A 19913-nucleotide genomic window follows, 5' to 3' on the forward strand; every position below is an offset into this window, starting at 1 on the left:
CCTGGCCACACCTCCAAGTAGAAGCTGGCCAAGAGGGAGACATGCCACTACTTTCAGAATCTTGGCTAGGACCTTGAACCCATGTGATATCAGGTCAGTGTTCACAGCAGGTAGGCAGGCTAAGAGTCTCTTCTCCCTGCCTTCCTGCAGGGGTGCTGCTGGGGGAAGGCAGGGAGAAGCAGCCCGGAAACTGACCAGCCCTGGTTGGCTGTTTCATTTCCCAGGTCCCACAAGCAGCAGGGAGCTGGGAACCAAGTGGAAGCATGGTTTCCTGGCTCCCCACCCCAACTTGCGTGAAAATTTGATTTACTTGGGGGGGGGGGTGTACAGGAACGCAACCCCCGTGTAACTTGAGGATTTACTGTACTACTTGAAGTGAATCAAGGAATCAGAATTGTGCCCTTCAGATAACGTGCTGTTGTGCGTGTAAATTGTGGGTGCCACAGTGATGCCCCAACCCTGCTGTGCCTCTTTCCCCAAGGCCCTGGCTCTGTCACGCTCTCCTTTCACCATATTGCTCATCCATCCTGGGGTAATAAGCATAATTAGTGCACCTGTGGGATTTTTATTTAGACTTTCATTTGAACTTCTCCATTTACTTATACCCACAGTGGGAGGTTTGTTTCATTAGCACACCTGTTCTGTGGAGAAGGGGGCAGGAGTTCCCCCTTTTGCACATACCGTTGGGGTAAAAGGGAAGAGTCCCTCTACAATTATACAGTTTCCTGGATTGGGGGCACACTTCCTTAACTGCACTACCACGTGAGAGAGTAAGGTCCCGCCCACTTGCTCCCACGTGGTCAGTGTGTGGAAGGAAGAGAAATGCATGCTCCCCCTTCCTCAGCACATCCACATGAGAGGAGAGGAGGAGGGCATCTACCCAGTTCCTTGAACATTCCCCAGTTGAGTGGTCAGGAAGAGCTGCAGGCTGTGATTGGCTGGGTGAGCAGGGCACTCTGGATCTTGTTTGCTGTGCTCTGTCCCCATGCTCAATAGAGTGCTGAGTGTTTACTGGTTAAATGCTGTTTCAGCAGGTTGAATTCAAATCTGCAGGAAGTGGTTTCAACAATCAAATAAATAAAAGGACATCGGGGCTTGTAAAATGGCAGAGCATATCACTATTTATAGCTTATAGTCAGTCAGGAATTCACTGCCACAGGAAATTGAGGAGACAAATTGTATTGCAGTTGAATTTTAAAAAGGGGTGGATAAATTTATGAACAGGAATGACACTTCTGTTCAAGATCAGATGATAAAGTGAGTAGTTAAAACTCCTACTTTCAGGAAAGTAGGTTCATTGCCTCTGTATATGTGTTGGGTATGGATTTGTTGCTTCTGTGCTCTACATTGTACAACCATATAACGTGATAACACTGTTCTGCAATAAGTTAAGGTACTGGGCAATTTTCTATTCACTTCAATGTGAAATGCATGACACATTTATAATGCTGTTTTACAGGAAGCTGCAGGCTACTTGTATGGAACTAGAAAAAGATGAACAATCCTCAGTTGATGGTAATGTCTACAGTGCTTCTTGGCAGTCACTTGGTAATGAGTAGGACATCTTCTTGTCCCCCTGTTGTTTGTGAGGTGGTTGATGGCTGATAAGCCCAATTCTGCAGTTGCAGATCTTATTACAGAAGGGGCAGGTGCTGGTAGCTGTTGGAGGCATGTGGGCCAGTTTTTGACGCTCTTTTCTTCTCTCTCTCTCTCCTCAAGAGCACTGTGGTGGGACCTCCCAAATTGTGCCACACCCTCACAGATTAGTCCTCCACTGGGTACGGTCTTGGGCAAGGTTCTCCCAAATGTCAATACTGATGCTGAACTTTCATGTGCCTTCAGCATTTCCTTGTATCACTTCTGCTGGAGCCCAGTGCTCCTCTGTCCTTCCTCCATTTCGGAAAACAATCTGTTTTGGGAGTCACTGATCAGACATCCAAAGCACATGACCAGTCCAACAAAGTTGTTGATGAGTGATGATGGCTTCAATGCTGGTCATGTTTGACTCTTCCAGGACGCTAGTGTCCATATGCCTATCCTCCCAAGAGATATTTAGGATTCTCGTGGGGCAGCATTGATGATATTGTTCAAGTGCCTTCAAATGATGCTTGCATGTGAAACCTGGACAAAAGACGTGTAGTAGCACTGGAACAATCACTGCACGGTAGACAAGGCGCTTTGTCTTGGGACAGACATCCTAATTCTCGAAAACCCTTTGTTTCAGGCAGGCGAAAGCAGAGCTTGTATGACTCGTGCTTGTAATAATTATACTTTTTTGAACCATAATTAGATTGGCCCTTTATTCCCACCATTAGGTGGACTGATTGAAACTGCTGCTGATGATGGACACGTGAAATGTCAATTTTTATTTTTCTTTAGTTTTTAGACTTGTGCAGCCTGTTTTGATACATTTTCTGTTGAGTTCCATTAATTTCTGGAGAATAGTCAATTTAACTTAGACTCAAGGTGTAGTTAATGACAATAAGTGTAAGGAGGGATGCTTCATTTGAGATTGGGTAGAATTTTAGTAAAAAATAGCACGTGTGTGCATGCACACATGGTGGGAGGTTGGGTGGGCGAGAGGCACTCTGTGTAGGAGTAACTATATAGTACCCAGTTAGAGAGGGATGAGCAAGTAGTGATTGGATTAGACTGAAAAAAATCTCAGGATTTTGAAAATGGCAGCTCTCAGCCTGACTGGTGGCTGAATAAGTTTTGGATACTTGGTATTTTGGCAGTCCACCCAAGTGCTTTAGAGAGAGTAGTCTTCAAACCAGCCAGTGTGCTTTGGAGGACAGTTCCCTTTGGCATACTTCTGAGTAACTGAGAGTGGGGAAGTAACTAATAGGTTGTCCTCAAGACACTATTTGCTTCCCTAAGGGAAACGATCAGGAAGATTGCTCATATTTAGAAGTCTTTGCACCAGCATTTCTCCATACCTCCGCACGTCCAGGGTATAAACTGATATGGCCTACTCTGGGAACCCTTTCTTCCTCCCATTTCCTCCCCGCCCCCCTTAATTTCAGCCTAGAGTTATGCAGTTCCAAAATATTTTTAAGATCTTTTTAGAGCAGTCTGTCATTTGGGGTATCTATTAAGACTGCCACAACTTGCTTTCTATTCCTGGTGAGAGTCTGCAGTAGAGTTTATCATCCATAATTTATTCACCATGAGGGGACTACATGAATGTTGCTGTGTTGTCAGTGTCTCACTTTTTTCTTTGAGGCAACATTTAATTTCCTAATCTGTAAAACTAAGAGACTAGATTGAAGGATCTATTAAATTGGAGCCCTCAGAGAGGAAGGAAACCTTGAGGAAAAATTCTTATGTTGAGTGTTGCAGCTACCCGTAAAACATTGGTTTGTAATCTTGCTGCTGTGCAGTTCTGGAAGAGAAATCAGTGACTTGAATATAAATGTACATTTTGTATGTTTATTTTTTTCTGTAAACTGCCAAATAAAATACGAGGTTCTCTTTAATTGTGTAATTCTGTGTGGATGGAAGGAAAATATGAATTTTTTTGTTAGCTGTACATGTGCTTTTTATGATGTCCAGTATGTATTGCAGATAATTCTATTGTCAGGTATTTTCCCCCTTAAATTGGTCAGATGTCCGCTTGTACACATGCCCTTAATATACTTTCAGTTTGATCCTCTCGTGTTTCCATGTACATTACAACTTTCTGATGTTGTAACTTGTATTGGCATGCATACTTGGGACTTTGCATTGGCACTGCACATACTCACTAGGAATGCTTGTTTTTGATGCATAGTACAGTGTACAATGGATGCAACTTGCCACCATCCAGTGCTCAAAATTTTCACAATGGCTGGTGGGGCAGAAGCAAATCATGCAGGGTGACTGAGATTAGGGGGCCAAGTTCCCATTATATAGTTAACACCACCCTATTATGCCATTTGTGCAAATCTGTCTACATTTCCATTATGTAGGCATCTGTACTTTGACCATGTCTCAGTGCTGTTAGAAGTTTGTTACTATGTTGACATAATGGAGAGTTGATATTGGTGGAAGACAGATGTATGTGTGGACACATGCACACCTAGGTTAACACAAGGTGGGCTACAACGATCAAACGTTGTAGTATGGACCAGGGTAGAGTAAATGTGCAAACCTGCAAGAAAAACGTGTCAGAATCTTTGCTTTCATTTAGTTCCATCTGGGGTCACAGTGGGCTGTCAAATGGTGGAGTCTTAAATGGGGATCCAGTTTACTTAGAATAGGGAGGGTCCCAGGACTCTGGTGACCTGTCCACAGTACTAAGACCGGAATACACTGGGACAGTCTACCCGTTCTTTGCAGCATGAAGGCGAGAATGGCATCCTCCAGTGTGACCACCTGTGCTCTGGTGCTGTGTGTGTGGGGCGGGGGGGGCATGCTGGCTGCGATAGTGTCAGGAATGAAAATCACTCTGGGAAAAGTGCTAAGGTGCCAGAGGATATTCTGGTGGGAGAGAGGAAGGAAGTATTTGGGAACCACGGACTTAGAGTGCTCAGTCATCTTGGAAATATCCCTGAAAAGTAATAGAGACCAAGATTATAATGTAGGACTTTAAAAATAGCAACTGACAGCCCTCAGCATTACTCTTTCCCCACATGAGGTATGTAAAGTTCTTGAAAACAAAGTATATTTTCTGTCTGGTGAATTGGTTAAATTGTTCATCTCGCCATATAGGGCTTTTGTCCCCTAAAACACAGGAGTTTATTGCCAGCTGGAAGCTGGCAATTTTTGGATGATTCAGAACTTTGGCTATATACCAACAATGAGGCACATCACCAACTCTCTGTAGTCAATCTGCAGTTTAAGCCTGACACACTCTTTGGAAGGGGAGAATGGAGTTCTCGAAGGACATGGTAGATGAAGAGAAAGTAGCCTGTATTACCGGGTGGGTAGAGTGGGGAGAAAAAGGAGAGGAGTTTTCCAGGCCATCCTAACCACTTGACTACTTCTGGCTCCAGGCCTCTGCTTCCTGCACACTTCCTCATAAATCAAAATGTTATGTCCTGTTGGAGTTTCATAGGGGTGATATGTGAAGTTGATTAGGCATTTCCCATCATTTGGTGTATAGTGAATGGACAATAGCAATAATGTAGAGCAGTCAAGAACAACAAGAAGTCTTGGGCTACCTTATAGACTAACAGATGTTTTGGAGCATAAGCTTTCGTGGGCAAAGACCCGCTTCAGCAGATGCATGAGTGGGGGAGGGGTGGTTTCAGAGGAGTATTTAAAAAGTGGGGTCCCAGTAAGGGGGAGGGCCAGAGCTGACAAGGTCTATTCAGCAAGGTGGAAATGGCCCAGTATCAACAGTACTTATGAAAAGAGTTTTAAAATCAAGTCGGATCAGACAGGGGGATGTGAGCCTTTGCCAGCGTCTGCTGTCTCCCCATCAGACGCTGACAAAGGCTTCCATCTCCCTGTCTGATCCGACTTGTTTTTAACTCTTTTCATAAGTACTGTTGATACTGGGCCATTTCCACCTTGCTGAATAGACCTTGTCAGCTCTGGCCCTCCCCCTTACTGGGACCCCACTCTTTAAATACCCCTCTGAAACCCCCCCTTCCCCATTCATGCATCTGCTGAAGCGGGTCTTTGCCCACGAAAGCTTATGCTCCAAAATATCTGTTAGTCTATAAGGTGCCACAAGACTTCTTGTTCTCGAAGCTACAGACTTATACGGCTACCTCTCTGATGCTTGTCACAATGTAGAGCAGTGTTTCTTAAGCTTTCTCCAACCATAGAACACTAAGTAATATCTTTTATGTGGAACACCTATGAAAATTTTCTTTTAAAAAAAAAAAATTGTTAGACCAAAACAAAACCCCAAAGCCAAACAGACACATATATGTAAAAAAAGAAAATGAAGTAATTAAATCAGATATCGTAGCAATGAAGACATACCCTTGTATCTGGCTTTAATAACAGAAAATATATATCAGTGTGTGATCTCAAAGCATCAGACACTTGCGGCACACCTGCAAGTTGTGCACGGAACAACAGTGTTTGATGGAATGTAGTTTAAGAAACACTTTTATAGAGACTGAGCGTTAAAAATGTATTCCATCCCCCACAAATCATGAGATTTTTGTTTTTAAAACAGTTTTATTTGCCTTATACCTTTTGAGAGGGGAGAACTTAAGGGTCTTAGTTTACCCTCAAAATGCATATGGAAAAATTTGGTCGGTCTTGTTGACTGCTTGGAGGGGCACACCCCTTTCCTTATCCCTTTAGTAGGTGTGCTGCCATTTTATCCTCTCCTTCCCATTCCTTAATAAGCACCCTGACTTTTCCACCCCATCCCCCTATCTGGCCTTCCAAATGTGGAGTGTGATGATCTGATTTCAGTCAAAACTTAACAAGGACTTAGACGCTGACCTTATCTAGAGTTATAGATTTGGGGAATTTTTATTTAATACTTGTTTAATTATTTTATACGTGTTTCTTCCTTGTCAGGGACACACTCTAGTTATTTACATGCTAAGCAAAAGGGTTTTAACACATTTTGTGACTCATTTTTCACATGAAATATTTCTTTCTCATGACAGGTTGTTGAATGCAATAAAGCCTGGACTGGTAAAAAAGATCAATAGACTGTCGACCCCTATTGCAGGGTTGGTAAGTATCTTAAATCAAGATAAATCTTTCAGTGTTCTTTTCAACATCCCAATTTCACAAGTGATACTTCTGATCCTGTAATATATTCTACAGCATTGTGAGCTTTTTTCCTTCTGATTAAACTCAGACATTCCCACTGAAACCTGAAGTGCCTGTGCAGGAATTTCAGTCTTACTACTTAACAGAAGCAGGAGAACTCAAATCCTAATACTATTTCTCCTCTGGGCATATGGAAATGTGCTGATTCTGAAGTATGTGTTTTGGAGTTCTGGGGTCCATTTCAGAAAGACTTGATGAACCAAGATTGTTTAGACTTTCAAGAATGAAAATATGATTGTCTTGGGTGCCTCATCTAATGCATAGTAATTTTGTTGTTTAATTCTGGCTAAAACAACAACCTGGGGTCTTGAGAGAGAAATGGAAGAAAGGGCAAGTTGATCAGAAGTTAAGAATTGTTGAAAATTAATAACGGAACCCAAAGAGGAAGTCTCTAATCAGCAGAGTTAAGGAGTTTTTCAAGAGTACATTAAGAACAAAATATTCCTGGCAATGTTATGGGTCCATTACTAAATGTAGATGTTAGAATTTTCTATAGTAATGCAAAACAAAACAAAAAAACTGGAAGTGTTAAATATTTCTTTTTGCGCTTATGGGAAAAAAGGTTGATATAGTCTCATATGTCAGTAACTTTCTTTCCATACCACTAGCATCTCCAAAGGATGGTAAACAGAAGCTACTAAAGTTAGATGTTTTAAAAGAAGCTGATCCAGATAACTCGTATAGAAGCATTTTAAAAGAGATGGCTGAGGCATTCATTGGACCATTAATGTTGATTTTTAAAAAGTTTTAGAGTACGCTGAAAATTTCAGAAAACTGGAAGAAGATAATGTACCTTTTTAAAAAGGGCTTCATGGGAAGACCTAGATAATTACAGGCTTGTGAGCCTGACATTGATCCTGGGCATAATAATGGGGTGGCTTATACAGGCTTCCATTAATAAAGAATTAACGGAGAGCAGTGTAGTAATGGCAAATCAACGTGGGTTTATGGAAAATAGATACTGTCAAACTAACCTGATACAATTTTTTTTAAAAATCAGATTTCAGGTTGGGTTGATAGATACTAGAGTAGATTTACTATGCTTAGGCTTCTGTAAGACATTTGACTTGGTGCAGGATGACATTTTGATTTAAAAATAAAAAACTAGAGTGATATAAAATTAACATGCCACACATTATGTGGTTTTAAAAACTGGCTGAAAGTCTGAAAATGTAATTGTAAACAGGGAATCATAACTGAGGAGGTCTGTTTCCAGTGGAGTCCCACGGGGGGGCGGGGTTTGGTTCTTGGTTCTGCCCATTGTACATTTTTATCCATAATCTGGAAGAAAACATAAAATCATTACGAATAAGGTTGGCAGGTGAAACAAAAATTGGGCAAGTGGTAAAATACAAAATTGACAAATCACTGAGTGATCCACGTGCATTTTAATATGGCTGAATACAAATGTACACATCCAGGAACAGAGTGCGGCTGTTGCATGAAACCCTATGTTTAGTTCTGGTGTCTACAATTCCAGAAGGATGTTGATGATAAATTGGTCTTCTCTGAACCTTCTCCAATGAGGAGGATTAAAAGATTAGAAAATCTCCCGTATAGTGATAGGCTAATGGCTATAAAAGCACCAGGAGCTCAATTTGCTTAGTTTAAGAAAGACAAGGTTAAGGGGTGACCTGGCTAGTGTCTTAAAAATTAGTTCTTCAGTCTAGCAGAGAAAGGTGTAACACTATCCAGTCTCTGGAAGTTGAAACTACACAAATCCATATAGGAAATCGGGTACAAATTTTTAACAGAGAGGGTACTTAACCATAGGAACAGTTTATTAAGGGTAATGGTGGGCTCTCCATCACTGACCATTTATATATCAAGATTGGATGCTTTCTTTTAAAAGACCTGCTCTAGGAGTTTGGGGAAGATCTGAGTAGATGATCACAATGACACTCTAACCTTAGAATGTATGAACCCTCTTCTGAAAAGAAGAAAATGACTTTTTTGGGGGAGAGGGCTCAGTATTTTTAATTGGATGTTACCTCAAAACACAAACTGCACATTACATTTACACTGAATAATATCTCTGGGTATGAACTCTAATTTTGGGCTATTTCTGTATAAATTATGGTGTCTGTTCTGTCAGTAATTGCATCGTAGATTTAGGTGTGTAAAGCGCAGCAACAATGGGGGTTACTTACATACATTCCATATGAAATGCCTGCTGGTGGTTGAGGTAATGTTCCTCTGCAAAACTTTCAGGTTAAAACATTACCAATTTATGTAGAAACATTGATGTGGCTTAACATTTGTGTGCATGTGTGCGTGCATGCGTTCCTCAGTGGGTGACTTATTTGCCTGGCCTTACATTATAGAAAAAGCTGCCTTCAAAATGTTCAGTTGTCTGTCTGTACTACTGGTGAATACCGTAACTTCTTAGGCCTTGGAGATCTGCTACTTCAGCCTCTACTGATGTGTAGAAGTTTACAAATGGTCCACAGTTTCAGGATTTCACCCTTGTGCATGGAATCAGGAAGTGATGGTGACTATTCTGTGAGAGTTTCTAGTGAGTCGCTCACTCACCTCTGAAATTCATGTTTTATCCCTTCTGACTTTTTAACAAGTACACTTTAAAATTCCAGAGTACTTGTAGAAATACTGTTCTTTGGTCTTTTTCTAAACAGTAGCATCTTTTTTAAATCCTTGTGTTTTAAGAAGTTGGATGTGATCTGTTGACTTTTTTTTTCCCCTATATTTGCTTGTGATGACCCAGGATACTTGATTTTATTGAAAGGAACAATGTTATTTTATTGTTTCACTGTGTATTGTCGGGTCACTCTTGCTGCCTTAAGTTGAAAATTTTCATCTGGTTGTAAGTTGCTACTCATGCAGTGAGTTGCGTTTTACTGGTTTGAAAGTAATTTTTCTATTTTTGTGCATCTTTTCTTTTTTTTTTTTTTTTTTTTTAAATACTTATCCAGTACAATTGTAGGCTGGGGGGAAAAGACCTCCTAAAACTAAAAAGTGAATTTAACTGTGAAAACATCTGTCTAGGTTGAAAACCAAAGCATTGTAAATGTCCCCTTGACTTTTAACATGAAAACCAGTACTTCTGTCTTTCATAAGCACTGTGGAATGTCAAAGTGAATGGCTGATTTTATAAATGCTGTGCACAAATCCAAAACAACCATTGACTTCCATAGGAAGAAGAGCGGGCTTCTAGTCTATTGTCAGTACTCAAAAATATACTTTTAATGAGTGGACCCCATACGTAGCTTTATAAAATGTAAAACATTACTTTTTCTCTTCTCTTCATTCTATCATGACACATGCCTGAATAAATCAGAAATATTAAGGCTGTAGTCCAGATGCAGCTGTGCTGTTTAGCTAGCTGACTGATGCACCTGAGGGACATTCCTTCCTTTGTCATAAGATCTTGTTTATTATGTAAGCTGCAGTTGGCTTGACACAGTATATAGTCACCAGGGCGAATGAATTGGAAAGAAGTATGTATGACTCACCTCAGTGCATGCACAATAGGGTGGAAATGGCCTTTAGAAAGTCAGTATCTTTTCCACTCTCAATGAAAAAAATACTTTATTTTGAACTCCAGAGACTGGTTCCACCTAAAGTTGTAGCTCTGGTTTACAACTTCTTAGTGGAAAAATAGGGTAAGTTTTTTACAACATTTTAACGTGCATCCAGTTGTAGTATTCTGCACATGACTGCATACTTCCAGAACATCAATGCTCAAACTCTTTAGCTACTGTTCAAGTTTGATGAAACTCAATTCTTTGTTCTTCCTGTTGCACACTCATAGTAGCTGACATAATGAGTATTTGGTACAGCCGTAGAGGAATAAGCATCCATCTTTAATTCTTTGAGTTGGACATAAAGCTTCAGTATAACTTGGGAGTATATACTTTTTGCTTAGCTTCTCCAAAACCAAATGGCCAATGCAACTCCTGTGTAGTACAAAGCTCTACGAACAACTTAGCTCAATCAAGTCACAAGGTGGCACTTACATTTTAGCGTGGGTTTGCTAGAGCACGCTATGTCCAATTTGTTGGTATTGGGCTTTCAGTCTTGGTAGGAGGTACTAAGCACATCCAGATTTATTCTGTGGACTCCTCATGGCTGTTGCCCACATACTTGTATTTAGCATTTTGGTGGCTTCTCAGAAGATTAGAATTTGTACTTGAAAATATTACACATGGGTAATCTATTTTATCTACTGACTGAGATGTTTTGGGTTTAGAGCCTAGTGAAAGATGGCTACATCTCAAGCTGTTCTGAAATATCAGCTGTTATCGTTGGCTTCCGCACATGGTTTAATGAGGCATGATTCTTGATTCATTCATAATACTGTAAGAAGTCCTGTGGCACTTCATAGACTAACAGATGTCTGATGAAGTGGGTCTTTGCCCGTGAAAGTGTATGCTCCAAAATATCTGTTAGTCTATATGGTGCTACAGGACTTCTTGTTGTTTTTGAAGATACAGACTAACACGGCTGCCTCTCTGACACTATTCATAATTCTGTGCACGCTAGGATAACAGCTGATTCATAATTATTTTGAGATTGAGAGATCAGGGACCTGTTCTTCTAGGTGCTGTACAAGTAAGAAATCCAAAGACAAAACAATCCCTGCGGAGATCACAGTATGGGATTTTGACTGTCGACATAGGTGAGTGTGTTCAAAACCACATCTGTCAAGTATGATTTTGATTTGCTTCCAAATTCAGGGTGGCGGCTGCTTCTGTTAACAGCAGCCTATAACTTATGCTCTGCTAGAACCAAATGAAAGTTGGACATCAAAATGTTGGCATGTGACTGGGATTGGGACTACAATGTTTCAGCACCTATTAACATTTGATAAGCATATGCAGGAATGAAAATGTATTTTATTTGTCAATATGAAAATACATCTTTGCTTATAAAAATCAAATGTACTGAATACCCCAATAATGTATTATGTCAGTAATAGTGATGGAGTGTTTCATTTAAAAGATCCTTATTCTGGAAACATGGATCTTCAAGCCAGGAGCTGATATTTGACTTTCGGTTGTTAGTATTGTCAACCTTCCAGAAACTCACATTTTTATGTTTTAACTATGGACGTCTGGAAGGACATTCTGTCAGCTTCACTGAATAGAGGCCCAGTTAAAGTTATGAATTTGTGTTGAAAAGAGCAGTGGTTTAGAGTAGGTTTAGCAATTTCCTGAAACCAGCATTCGTATTGAGATCTAGGTGCTGTTAATTTTATCCATGTAGTGTAGCACATATAAGTGGTCACTATTTAAAAAAGTTGGCTTGTGCCAATAGTTCTTTCATATCATTGTGCAGTGCTATATGTATTTCTTTATTTTCATAAATTTCCATTTTAGATATCACTGAAGATAAATGCTGACTTTTCAATGGTAACCACTCTATTATGTCTGGAAAAAGTTTTCACTTCTAGATTTTCCTCCTTGTCCCTGAATAATGTCACTCTGTGAGAAAAGAAAAAAGGTTATGCCTTATCTTTAGTCTGGCAGGGCTTAGTCGAGTTTATAGCATTACTTCAGTTCCTTGCACTATCCCCACGGGAGCTAAGACGTTTACTTCAGAGTCTGTGTGAAAGAGCCTAATATAATAGTAGGAAATAGCCAACACAAAGTTGAGGAGCTGAACTTTTGCTCTTATATTGGCTCATTTTTCAGCACTAATGAAGAAACATCTGTGTATACTGCAATATTTAATTTTCAACTCAAGTGTTGCACATAGCTCTAAAATATTTGTGAAATTTAGCAATAGGAAAGCATCTCCCCAAATCCCACCGGAGTTCATAGTTAGTTAGGGCAACCATATCTCCCTGTCTCAAATATGGGACAGGGAGACATGGGGGGAGGGGCAGCTCCTCCAAGCCCTGGGGAGCAGAGAAGGAGGTTGCAGCTGCCAGCGCTCGCCAGGAAACCCAGGGAAGCGTCAGCTGCTGGCCCTTCCCCAGAGCTCCAGGGAAGCTGCAGACACCCTTCTCCCTGGGAGCCCTGGGGATGTGGCAGCTGCTCATGCTCCTCCTGCTTCCCTAAGGTGGCAGGGCAGGGCAAATACGGGACAATGAATCCTGCCCCCCCCCCTTTTTTAAAAAAAAAAAAAAAAAAAAAGAGAGACTTTTTGGTGTCCCTGATCTGGGACTGTCCTGCCCAGTACGGGACAGATGGTCACTTTCCAGTTCATGCACCAAAAAGTAGAGAATCATAACATACGATGTTAAAACAACCAGTTCCTTTTTTAAAAAAGAGGCTGTTTAGTAGGTGATTTTTTTTTTGAAAGTTTGTCTTGGCAAAGTAAACTTCAGGTACTTGCTAGAAGCCTTGTTAAGCGTTATAGCTGCAGACTGCAGCTATCTGGGATTTGCTTTAGAAATTGAACTGTGCATATCTGAATTTACAAGTTGTTTCATAGATACTTCAGAACTATGTTTGCTTTTAAGACCTTGTGAATTCAGTCCAATAAATTAATTGAATATTTTATTTCCAGGGAGATGATAGTCACAGCGTAAATATACAGGTTGTGCTTCCCCAAACTGTCTCACTCTGGTCTGGCAACATCCATAGTCCAGCAGGACCACTGATGTTCCCAGACCTGGGAGCCTAAGGGTGGTGGAGGGGGTTAGCTGCAACAAGGTGGGCAGCTTGGCTGGGAGCAGTTCAGGACCGGGACTGGAGCCCTATCACAGCTCGGGGTGGGAGCTAGAGTCTCCTAGCGGCAGGCCAGGTCCGTAGCGGCAGTGAAGGGATGGGACTAGAGTTGACGCCCCACAGCAGGAGCCGGAGCCCAGTATAATGTAAGGGCAGCAGCTAGGCAAAGAACCTAGTGGGGCGGGGAGCCAAAGCATTGTGCCTGCAGTAGGCACTTTGGGACTGGTGGCAGGGAACCTCCCTGGTCTGCCACATTTGTTCTGGACTGGTCAGGTTCCAATGGGGCTAGACCAGCAATGTGCAACCTGTACGACGCTATTATCTTCCAAAGGAAATGCAATAAAGAATTTAATTTTATGGGAGGTCAGTGGTGTACATTGTTATGGAGAACAGTCAGGGCATTTAGGGAAAGAGGAAATGATCTGTAACAATTTTATTAAATTTTTAACTCTTAACTGCTTTACAAAAAGTACATTCCCTTAGTTTTTCCCCTCTTGCTGCTTTTTTGCAAGTCAGTGGCTTGTAGTTGTGACATATTTCTCGTGGTATCATGATACAGGATACATTTTGCGTGTCTCTATTCTACACATGCTTTAATGGCTGATGGCATTATCTCTGAACAAAACAGTCTCTCAGTCCAGCTGTTTCTGTGTAGAAGTCTCACTGCTTAAGTTGAATCACTGTTTTTGATGGCTATGAATTTTACTTCTACTTCTATTTATATTTAATTCCCATGTAGATCTTGGCATTGATAGCCACAGAAATGCTTGTGAAAGGTGATGGATGAAATGGTAAACATACACATAGCAAAGTTCTTCAGCAGTTGGCCACAGATTCTGTGATATCAGCAGTGCCATTCTAAATAGTCGTCATTTTTATTTATTCCACCTGTGCCGGACCCTAATATTAACATCTGAAAATTTGACTAAAACGGTACCTCTGGTGTGACCAGTGGTCAGGAACGGCATTGTATGTTTTGGCTCATCAGTAATGTGAGCTGAATTCCAGCTGTAACCAAATGCAGTCTTTAATTTATTTGATATGTGTCATTGTATCCTTATTCTCCCCCCAACCCCTCAGACTTCTTTTTCAAATGTAATTTCCATACCATTTTTCCTTTCTGTTGGACTGGTGTCACCTGGGAGGGGACAGAGCACTGTTACAAATTGCATAGTGTTCTGTGACTGAATGTATCCTGCTCTGGTCATATTAATCTCTGCTTTGTATGAAAGAGTAAAAGTGGACAGAGAGGTTTTCTTAGCGTCATTTGTTCCTCAGTGGAGTGTGAACTGATTCTGATGATGGTATGACAAATTCACCATCGAAAAGTACATAAAAGAGCTGTTGGTTGCAAAAATTAAACAGGGTCCTTGGCAGCAGAGAACTCAGAAAAGTCCAAGGAAATAGCACTTCAGGGGAGGGGGAATGTAAAACAGTAAAACTGAATTTTAAAATTGAAAATCAGCTATTTTTGACCTCGATTGATAGGTTTATTGCTTTCTAGTAACCCTACAAGTTTTCTCCATAAAGCCGTCTCTCTCCTCAATCTGGAAAAGAAGAAACAGGCCAAATGCAACACTGGCAGAAATGTCTGTGTCAATGTCTGCTTCTCTGTGGACATTATTTATTGGAGGAGCTGTATGTGCTTATTGCACTGATGGATTTGGCTCCAGCTCACACACTTAATGTTTGAAGCTAATCATGACACTGACAGCAGTATCTTTACTGAAGACTTAACTTACTGGATTGGCTTACATTGTATTCTCCAGCTATCCAACTTTAACCTTAAATTGACCTAATATTTGCAGAGGAGAAGGATGCATATGCAACAGAATATCATTTGGCATTCTGTTCAATCAGAAAAGAAAGGTGGTAATCTTTAAATTGTAGCTTTTCTATTCATTTGGGCTGCGTCTACACTACAGCCCCCTTTCGAAAGGACGGCTTTTGAAACAGAACATCGAAAGCTGTTCTTTCGAAAGGGAGCATCCACACAGGAAAAACAGAGACCGAAGGTGCAATCCATTCTTTTGAAAGTTCCGGAGTGCAATTTTGAAAATGAGCGTCCACGCTATGCAGGGCGCTCTTTCTAAAGTACAGGCGCAGGAAGTCCCACAGGCAGGGTTGCATGGCAGATGAGCTCGTCTGGGACCACAGCCCGCTGTCCCTTTAAAGCCCCCGCCCCCATCCCATACATCAGCCTGCACATGTTGAGGGCCAGCCACCTGTCCCCAGGCTCGCACACCAAGGATCAGAGGAGGCACTCTGGGCCCCCATGGAACCCGAGCAGCCCTCCATCCCCATTGAGGCTGTGGCCAGCGCACTGGCTGTGGTCATGGCCTGCGCACAGCAGCGCCTATGGGCAGCCAGGCTACTAGCCAACCTCCTGGAAGTCATCCAGAGGGCGCGATTCCCCAGCCGGTCCCCCGGGGCATCTGCTGCCTGTGGAGCTTACCCACAAGCAGCAACTGGTGGGACCGGCTGGTGCTGGAGGACTGGGGCGACAACTGGTGGCTACAGAACTTCCGGATGACCAAGGAGACATTCTTAGAGCTGTGCCACTGGCTCACCCCAGTCGTCCAGCACCAGGACACCCGCATGAGGCCAGCGCTCCTGCTCCAGAAAAGAGTGGCCATTGCCCTCTGGAAACTGGCCACTCCAGACAGTCACCGATCCATTGGCCATCAATTCAGGGTGGGCAGGGCCACCGTTGGGGCTGTCCTCCAATGAGGTAAGCCATGCACGTGTGGGGCTCCAGGGATGCGGGGGCACTCCAGCGTGGGGCACCATCGAGGACCACAGGGCAGCCCCCACTGGGGACGGGACAGGGAAGGGGACAGGGCCCCAGGGAGGCCTGCCCTGCGGGGGACAGGGATGGTTGGGCACACTACACCCCACCCCATGCTCATGAGTGCATCCTCCTCCCGCTCCCTGCAGGTTGTCTGGGCCATCAACGGTATCCTCCTGCAGCAGCTGGTGCATGTCAGGGACCTGGACGATGCCATCTGGGGCTTTGAGGAGTTGGGCTTCCCAAACTGCTTTGGGGCCCTGGACAGCACACACATCACCATCCGGGCCTCAGAGCACAGCAGCAGGGCTTTCATAAACTGTAAGGGCTACCACTCCGTGGTCCTGCAGGCACTCGTCGATGCCAATGGTCGGTTCCAGGACATCTGTGTGGGCTGGTCCAGCCGTGCCGATGACGCCAGGGTGTTCCGGAACTCGGGGCTGGGCCGCCGCATGGCCAAGGGGACCTTCATTCCCCAGCGGGAACTCCCCATTGGGGACACCACAATGCCACCCTGGATCGTGGTGGACGTGGCCTTCTCCCTGCAGGCCTGGCTCATGGGGCCATACACGGGACATGCACAGCCCAGCCAGGACGTTTTTAATGAGAGGCTGAACTGGGTCTGCCACACGGTGGAGTGGGCATTTGGCCACTTGAAAGGGTGCTTCAGATGCCTCCTCATGAGGCTGGAGGTTGGCCTCCGCAGTGTTCTGGCAGTGGTTGGGGCCTGCTGTGCCCTGCACAACCTCATGGAGGCAAAGCACGAGCCATTCGTGCACAGGTGAGCTGTTGAGGCAGGGCGCAGGTATGAGCAGCCCGCTGTTGTCCCATGCCACTAGGCCCAGCAGGATGGGGTGTGGGTACAGCAGGCCCTGCCCAGGCCTTTAAGCAGGAACCGCAGTAACCACCCCACCCCCATGTACGCACACCCCATCACCCCCTCACATGCGCACAGGAGACCCAGATGGAACCATGAAATAAACACTTTACTGAATTGATACTACTACTTTGCTGCCTATGTGTAGGGATGGGTATCACAGAAAGGAGGGCTGGGGGGGAACTATGTACAGGGGCGTTGTGGCCCCAGGTGGTCACCCTCTGGGCCCTGGGAGGGCTGAGGGTAAGGGCGGAAGGCCCTATTCATTTATGGGAGTTGAGGGACGGGATCCCTGTCGCCCACGTCCGCCCCTCCCCCCCGGGGCTGGGTGGTCTGTCGTGGCTGGGCTGGGGCGGGTGGCATGGGGAGGTAGGGGCGCTGCTGGGGAGTGGCTCCTGGGGTCAGCATGGGAGGTGTGGGGGGGAATGGCCTGACCTTGGCCAGCCCTGGCCATCAACATATGGGCCCAGCTGCATCAGGACAGACGGTGGCAGGTGGGTTGGGACAAGGGCAGAGAGGTCGGGCTTGTGGGGAGGGGGTCACTGCAGGGGGACAGGAGATGTCGGGGTGGGGAGGCTGACTGACTGGGGGATTGGGGAGGTGGTTGATGTCGGGGTGGGGAGGCTGACAGGGACTGGGGGGGGTGACAGGGACGAGGGATGGTGGGGTGGGGGCAGGGGTGTGGGTGTGGGAGTGGCTGGCGATGGGGTGGCAGCTGGGTTTAGGTGGCCCACCACGGCCCAGGTCAGGGCGTCCATGTTCGCCGCAACCTGGTCCCAGGCCTGCCACTCCGTGGCAAGCTACTCCCACAGCACGCCAGTAAGGGCCCGCAAATCTGTGGTGTGGGTGGCGACGAGGTGGCAGGGGATACTGCCCTGGTGGTGCTGGCAGATAGCCCGGTGGCAACCCCTCACGGTCCCTGCTCAGGACGTGGGCTGCTCCCTCTCGTCCTCCATGGTGGGGCTGGTCCTTCCACTGACTGCAGGAGGTGTGGAGACAGAAGGGGAGGGGGGAATGGCCCATTAGTCCCAGGTGCAGGCCCCCACGTGCCAGCCCCTGCTCCCCCAGGGTACATGTCCCTGGGTGCCCCACAGGGGTATGGGGAATGCGCCCCCCCCCCACTGTTCCCTGCTCCTTCCAAGTCCGGCCAGCCCCTGATGCTGTCCCATCTATGTGGTGCTGAGTGCTGCACATCATCCCCTGAGAGCCCCAGGAACATAGCTGTCCAGGGTCCACGTGCACTTGGACTGGTGGCCGTATGGGATGCCTGTGGCCACCCAGGGTGGGACCTGACACTCCCTCCCTGGGCACTAGGGAGGGTGGTGTGCATGCTGCCTACGTAGGGGTCCCTCCAGGAAGGTAGGCGAGGCACGGTCAGATGGGGCCCGGCTGGATGGCCTGTATGGGAGGTCAATGGTGAGGGCCCCCTTGCTTGAGCCCTCATCATCGCTGGTGGGGTTGAGTTGCTGTGCTGTCCATGGTCACCTGGTGCTGGCTAATGACCCCGGGTGCTCCTCGCCCTCTGTTGCTATCTCTGGCTCAGTGTCACCAACGGACGTGTTGAGGAGGATGGGGGGGGGTGCGGTTTCCAGCCTCCTTCGGCCCCAGGAGGTGGTGGAGTTCTTTTGTAGTAGGGGCAGCTTGTGGGGGCTGCACCCAACCGCCCGGCTGCATCCCGGGCCCTGCAATACCCCTTCTTCAGTTCTTTTACCTTTGACCAGATTTGGTCCGGTGTGTGGGTGGGGTGGCCGTGGCTGAGCAGCCCCTTTGCCAGCCGCTGGAAGGCGACCGCATTGCGGAGACGGACCCCCATTTGTTGGAGGACTTCCTCATCCTCCCAGAGGGAGAGGAGGTCCTGGATCTCAGCCTCTGTCCAGGAGGGGGCTTGGTGCTTTGGCTCCTGGCACACCTCCTGGGATGACTCCCCACTGTCTTTGGAGGGCCCCTGGGGTGGGCGGGGGTCTGGGTGGCTGGCCGTGGGTCTGGGTGGTGTAGGGGACTGGCTGGCCGTCATGGCTGGCGAGTTGGAGAGCAGTGTGGCCTCGCTGCTGGCTGCATGCTCTCAGCTTCCAGCCTGAGGGTTTCTGGGAGCCTGCGTCCTCTTAAGCGTGGCCAGACGCTAGAACCATAGAGCTCCGTCTGTGCTGTGAGTGGCCCTGCCACCTGCCAGCTGATTGGTGCCATGGAGGACTCCCTCTTTCGAATGAGCAGGCTGTGGAGTGTCTACACTTGCTCTCTTTTGAAATTATCTTTTGAAGGAGGGCGCTCTTCCCATCCCGGGAATGGAGGACCGACTTCGAAAGAACGCAGGGGTTCTTTTAAAGTTACTTTTGGAAAGGGTGCGTCTTGTGTGTGGATGCTCTGCGGGCTCTTTTGAAAGAGCTCGGTCTTCCGATTCTAATTTCAAATGTACTTGCTAGTGTAGGCGCGGCCTCCTTGAGGTGATTTTAATCCATAAAACATTTTAAATATGCTGCAGTAATCGGGTAATTCATAGAAGCTATTCCCAATATTACTTACATATTAAAAAATAAACAAAAATGAAAAATTTCTAGGTTCACCAGAAAATGCCTTCAGTTTGAATATACATGTGTAGTGTATTATTGAGACTTTCGGAACAATATAGTTGTGGCTTGCTAATAGTCCTTTGTTTTTGTTTTTGAGTAATATGCTGAGGACAGACAGCTTTGCAAAACCCATCAATTAAAAAGACGTTTTTAGTATTGGGCACAGCAGAATGTTCTGGCATACTACTCATGTTACAATTAAATAGGCTGCCTTAGCTTCACTGCTTTGCAGATCTCCTTGACCCTTGTGACCAATCCTGATTTCCCTTCAGGTTTATGTTGATGAAAGATAAAGGAATTCTATTAGATTTCTGCCTTGC

At 45.2% G+C, this 19913-nt stretch overlaps 1 protein-coding gene across 8 annotated transcripts in view; it reads left to right on the forward strand.

The window, feature by feature from the left end:
- Positions 1-19913, forward strand: part of LIMCH1 (LIM and calponin homology domains 1) — a 308724-nt gene that overhangs the window by 124772 nt on the left and 164039 nt on the right. For all 8 annotated transcript variants that reach the window (XM_074992680.1, XM_074992679.1, XM_074992678.1 and 5 more), the window contains one exon: positions 6561-6630. In XM_074992680.1, the coding sequence (XP_074848781.1) occupies positions 6561-6630 (70 nt within the window). The remainder of the gene's footprint in view (positions 1-6560; positions 6631-19913) is intronic.

This window comes from Carettochelys insculpta, chromosome 4, assembly GCF_033958435.1.
Source record: "Carettochelys insculpta isolate YL-2023 chromosome 4, ASM3395843v1, whole genome shotgun sequence".
Taxonomy (NCBI): domain Eukaryota; kingdom Metazoa; phylum Chordata; order Testudines; family Carettochelyidae; genus Carettochelys; species Carettochelys insculpta.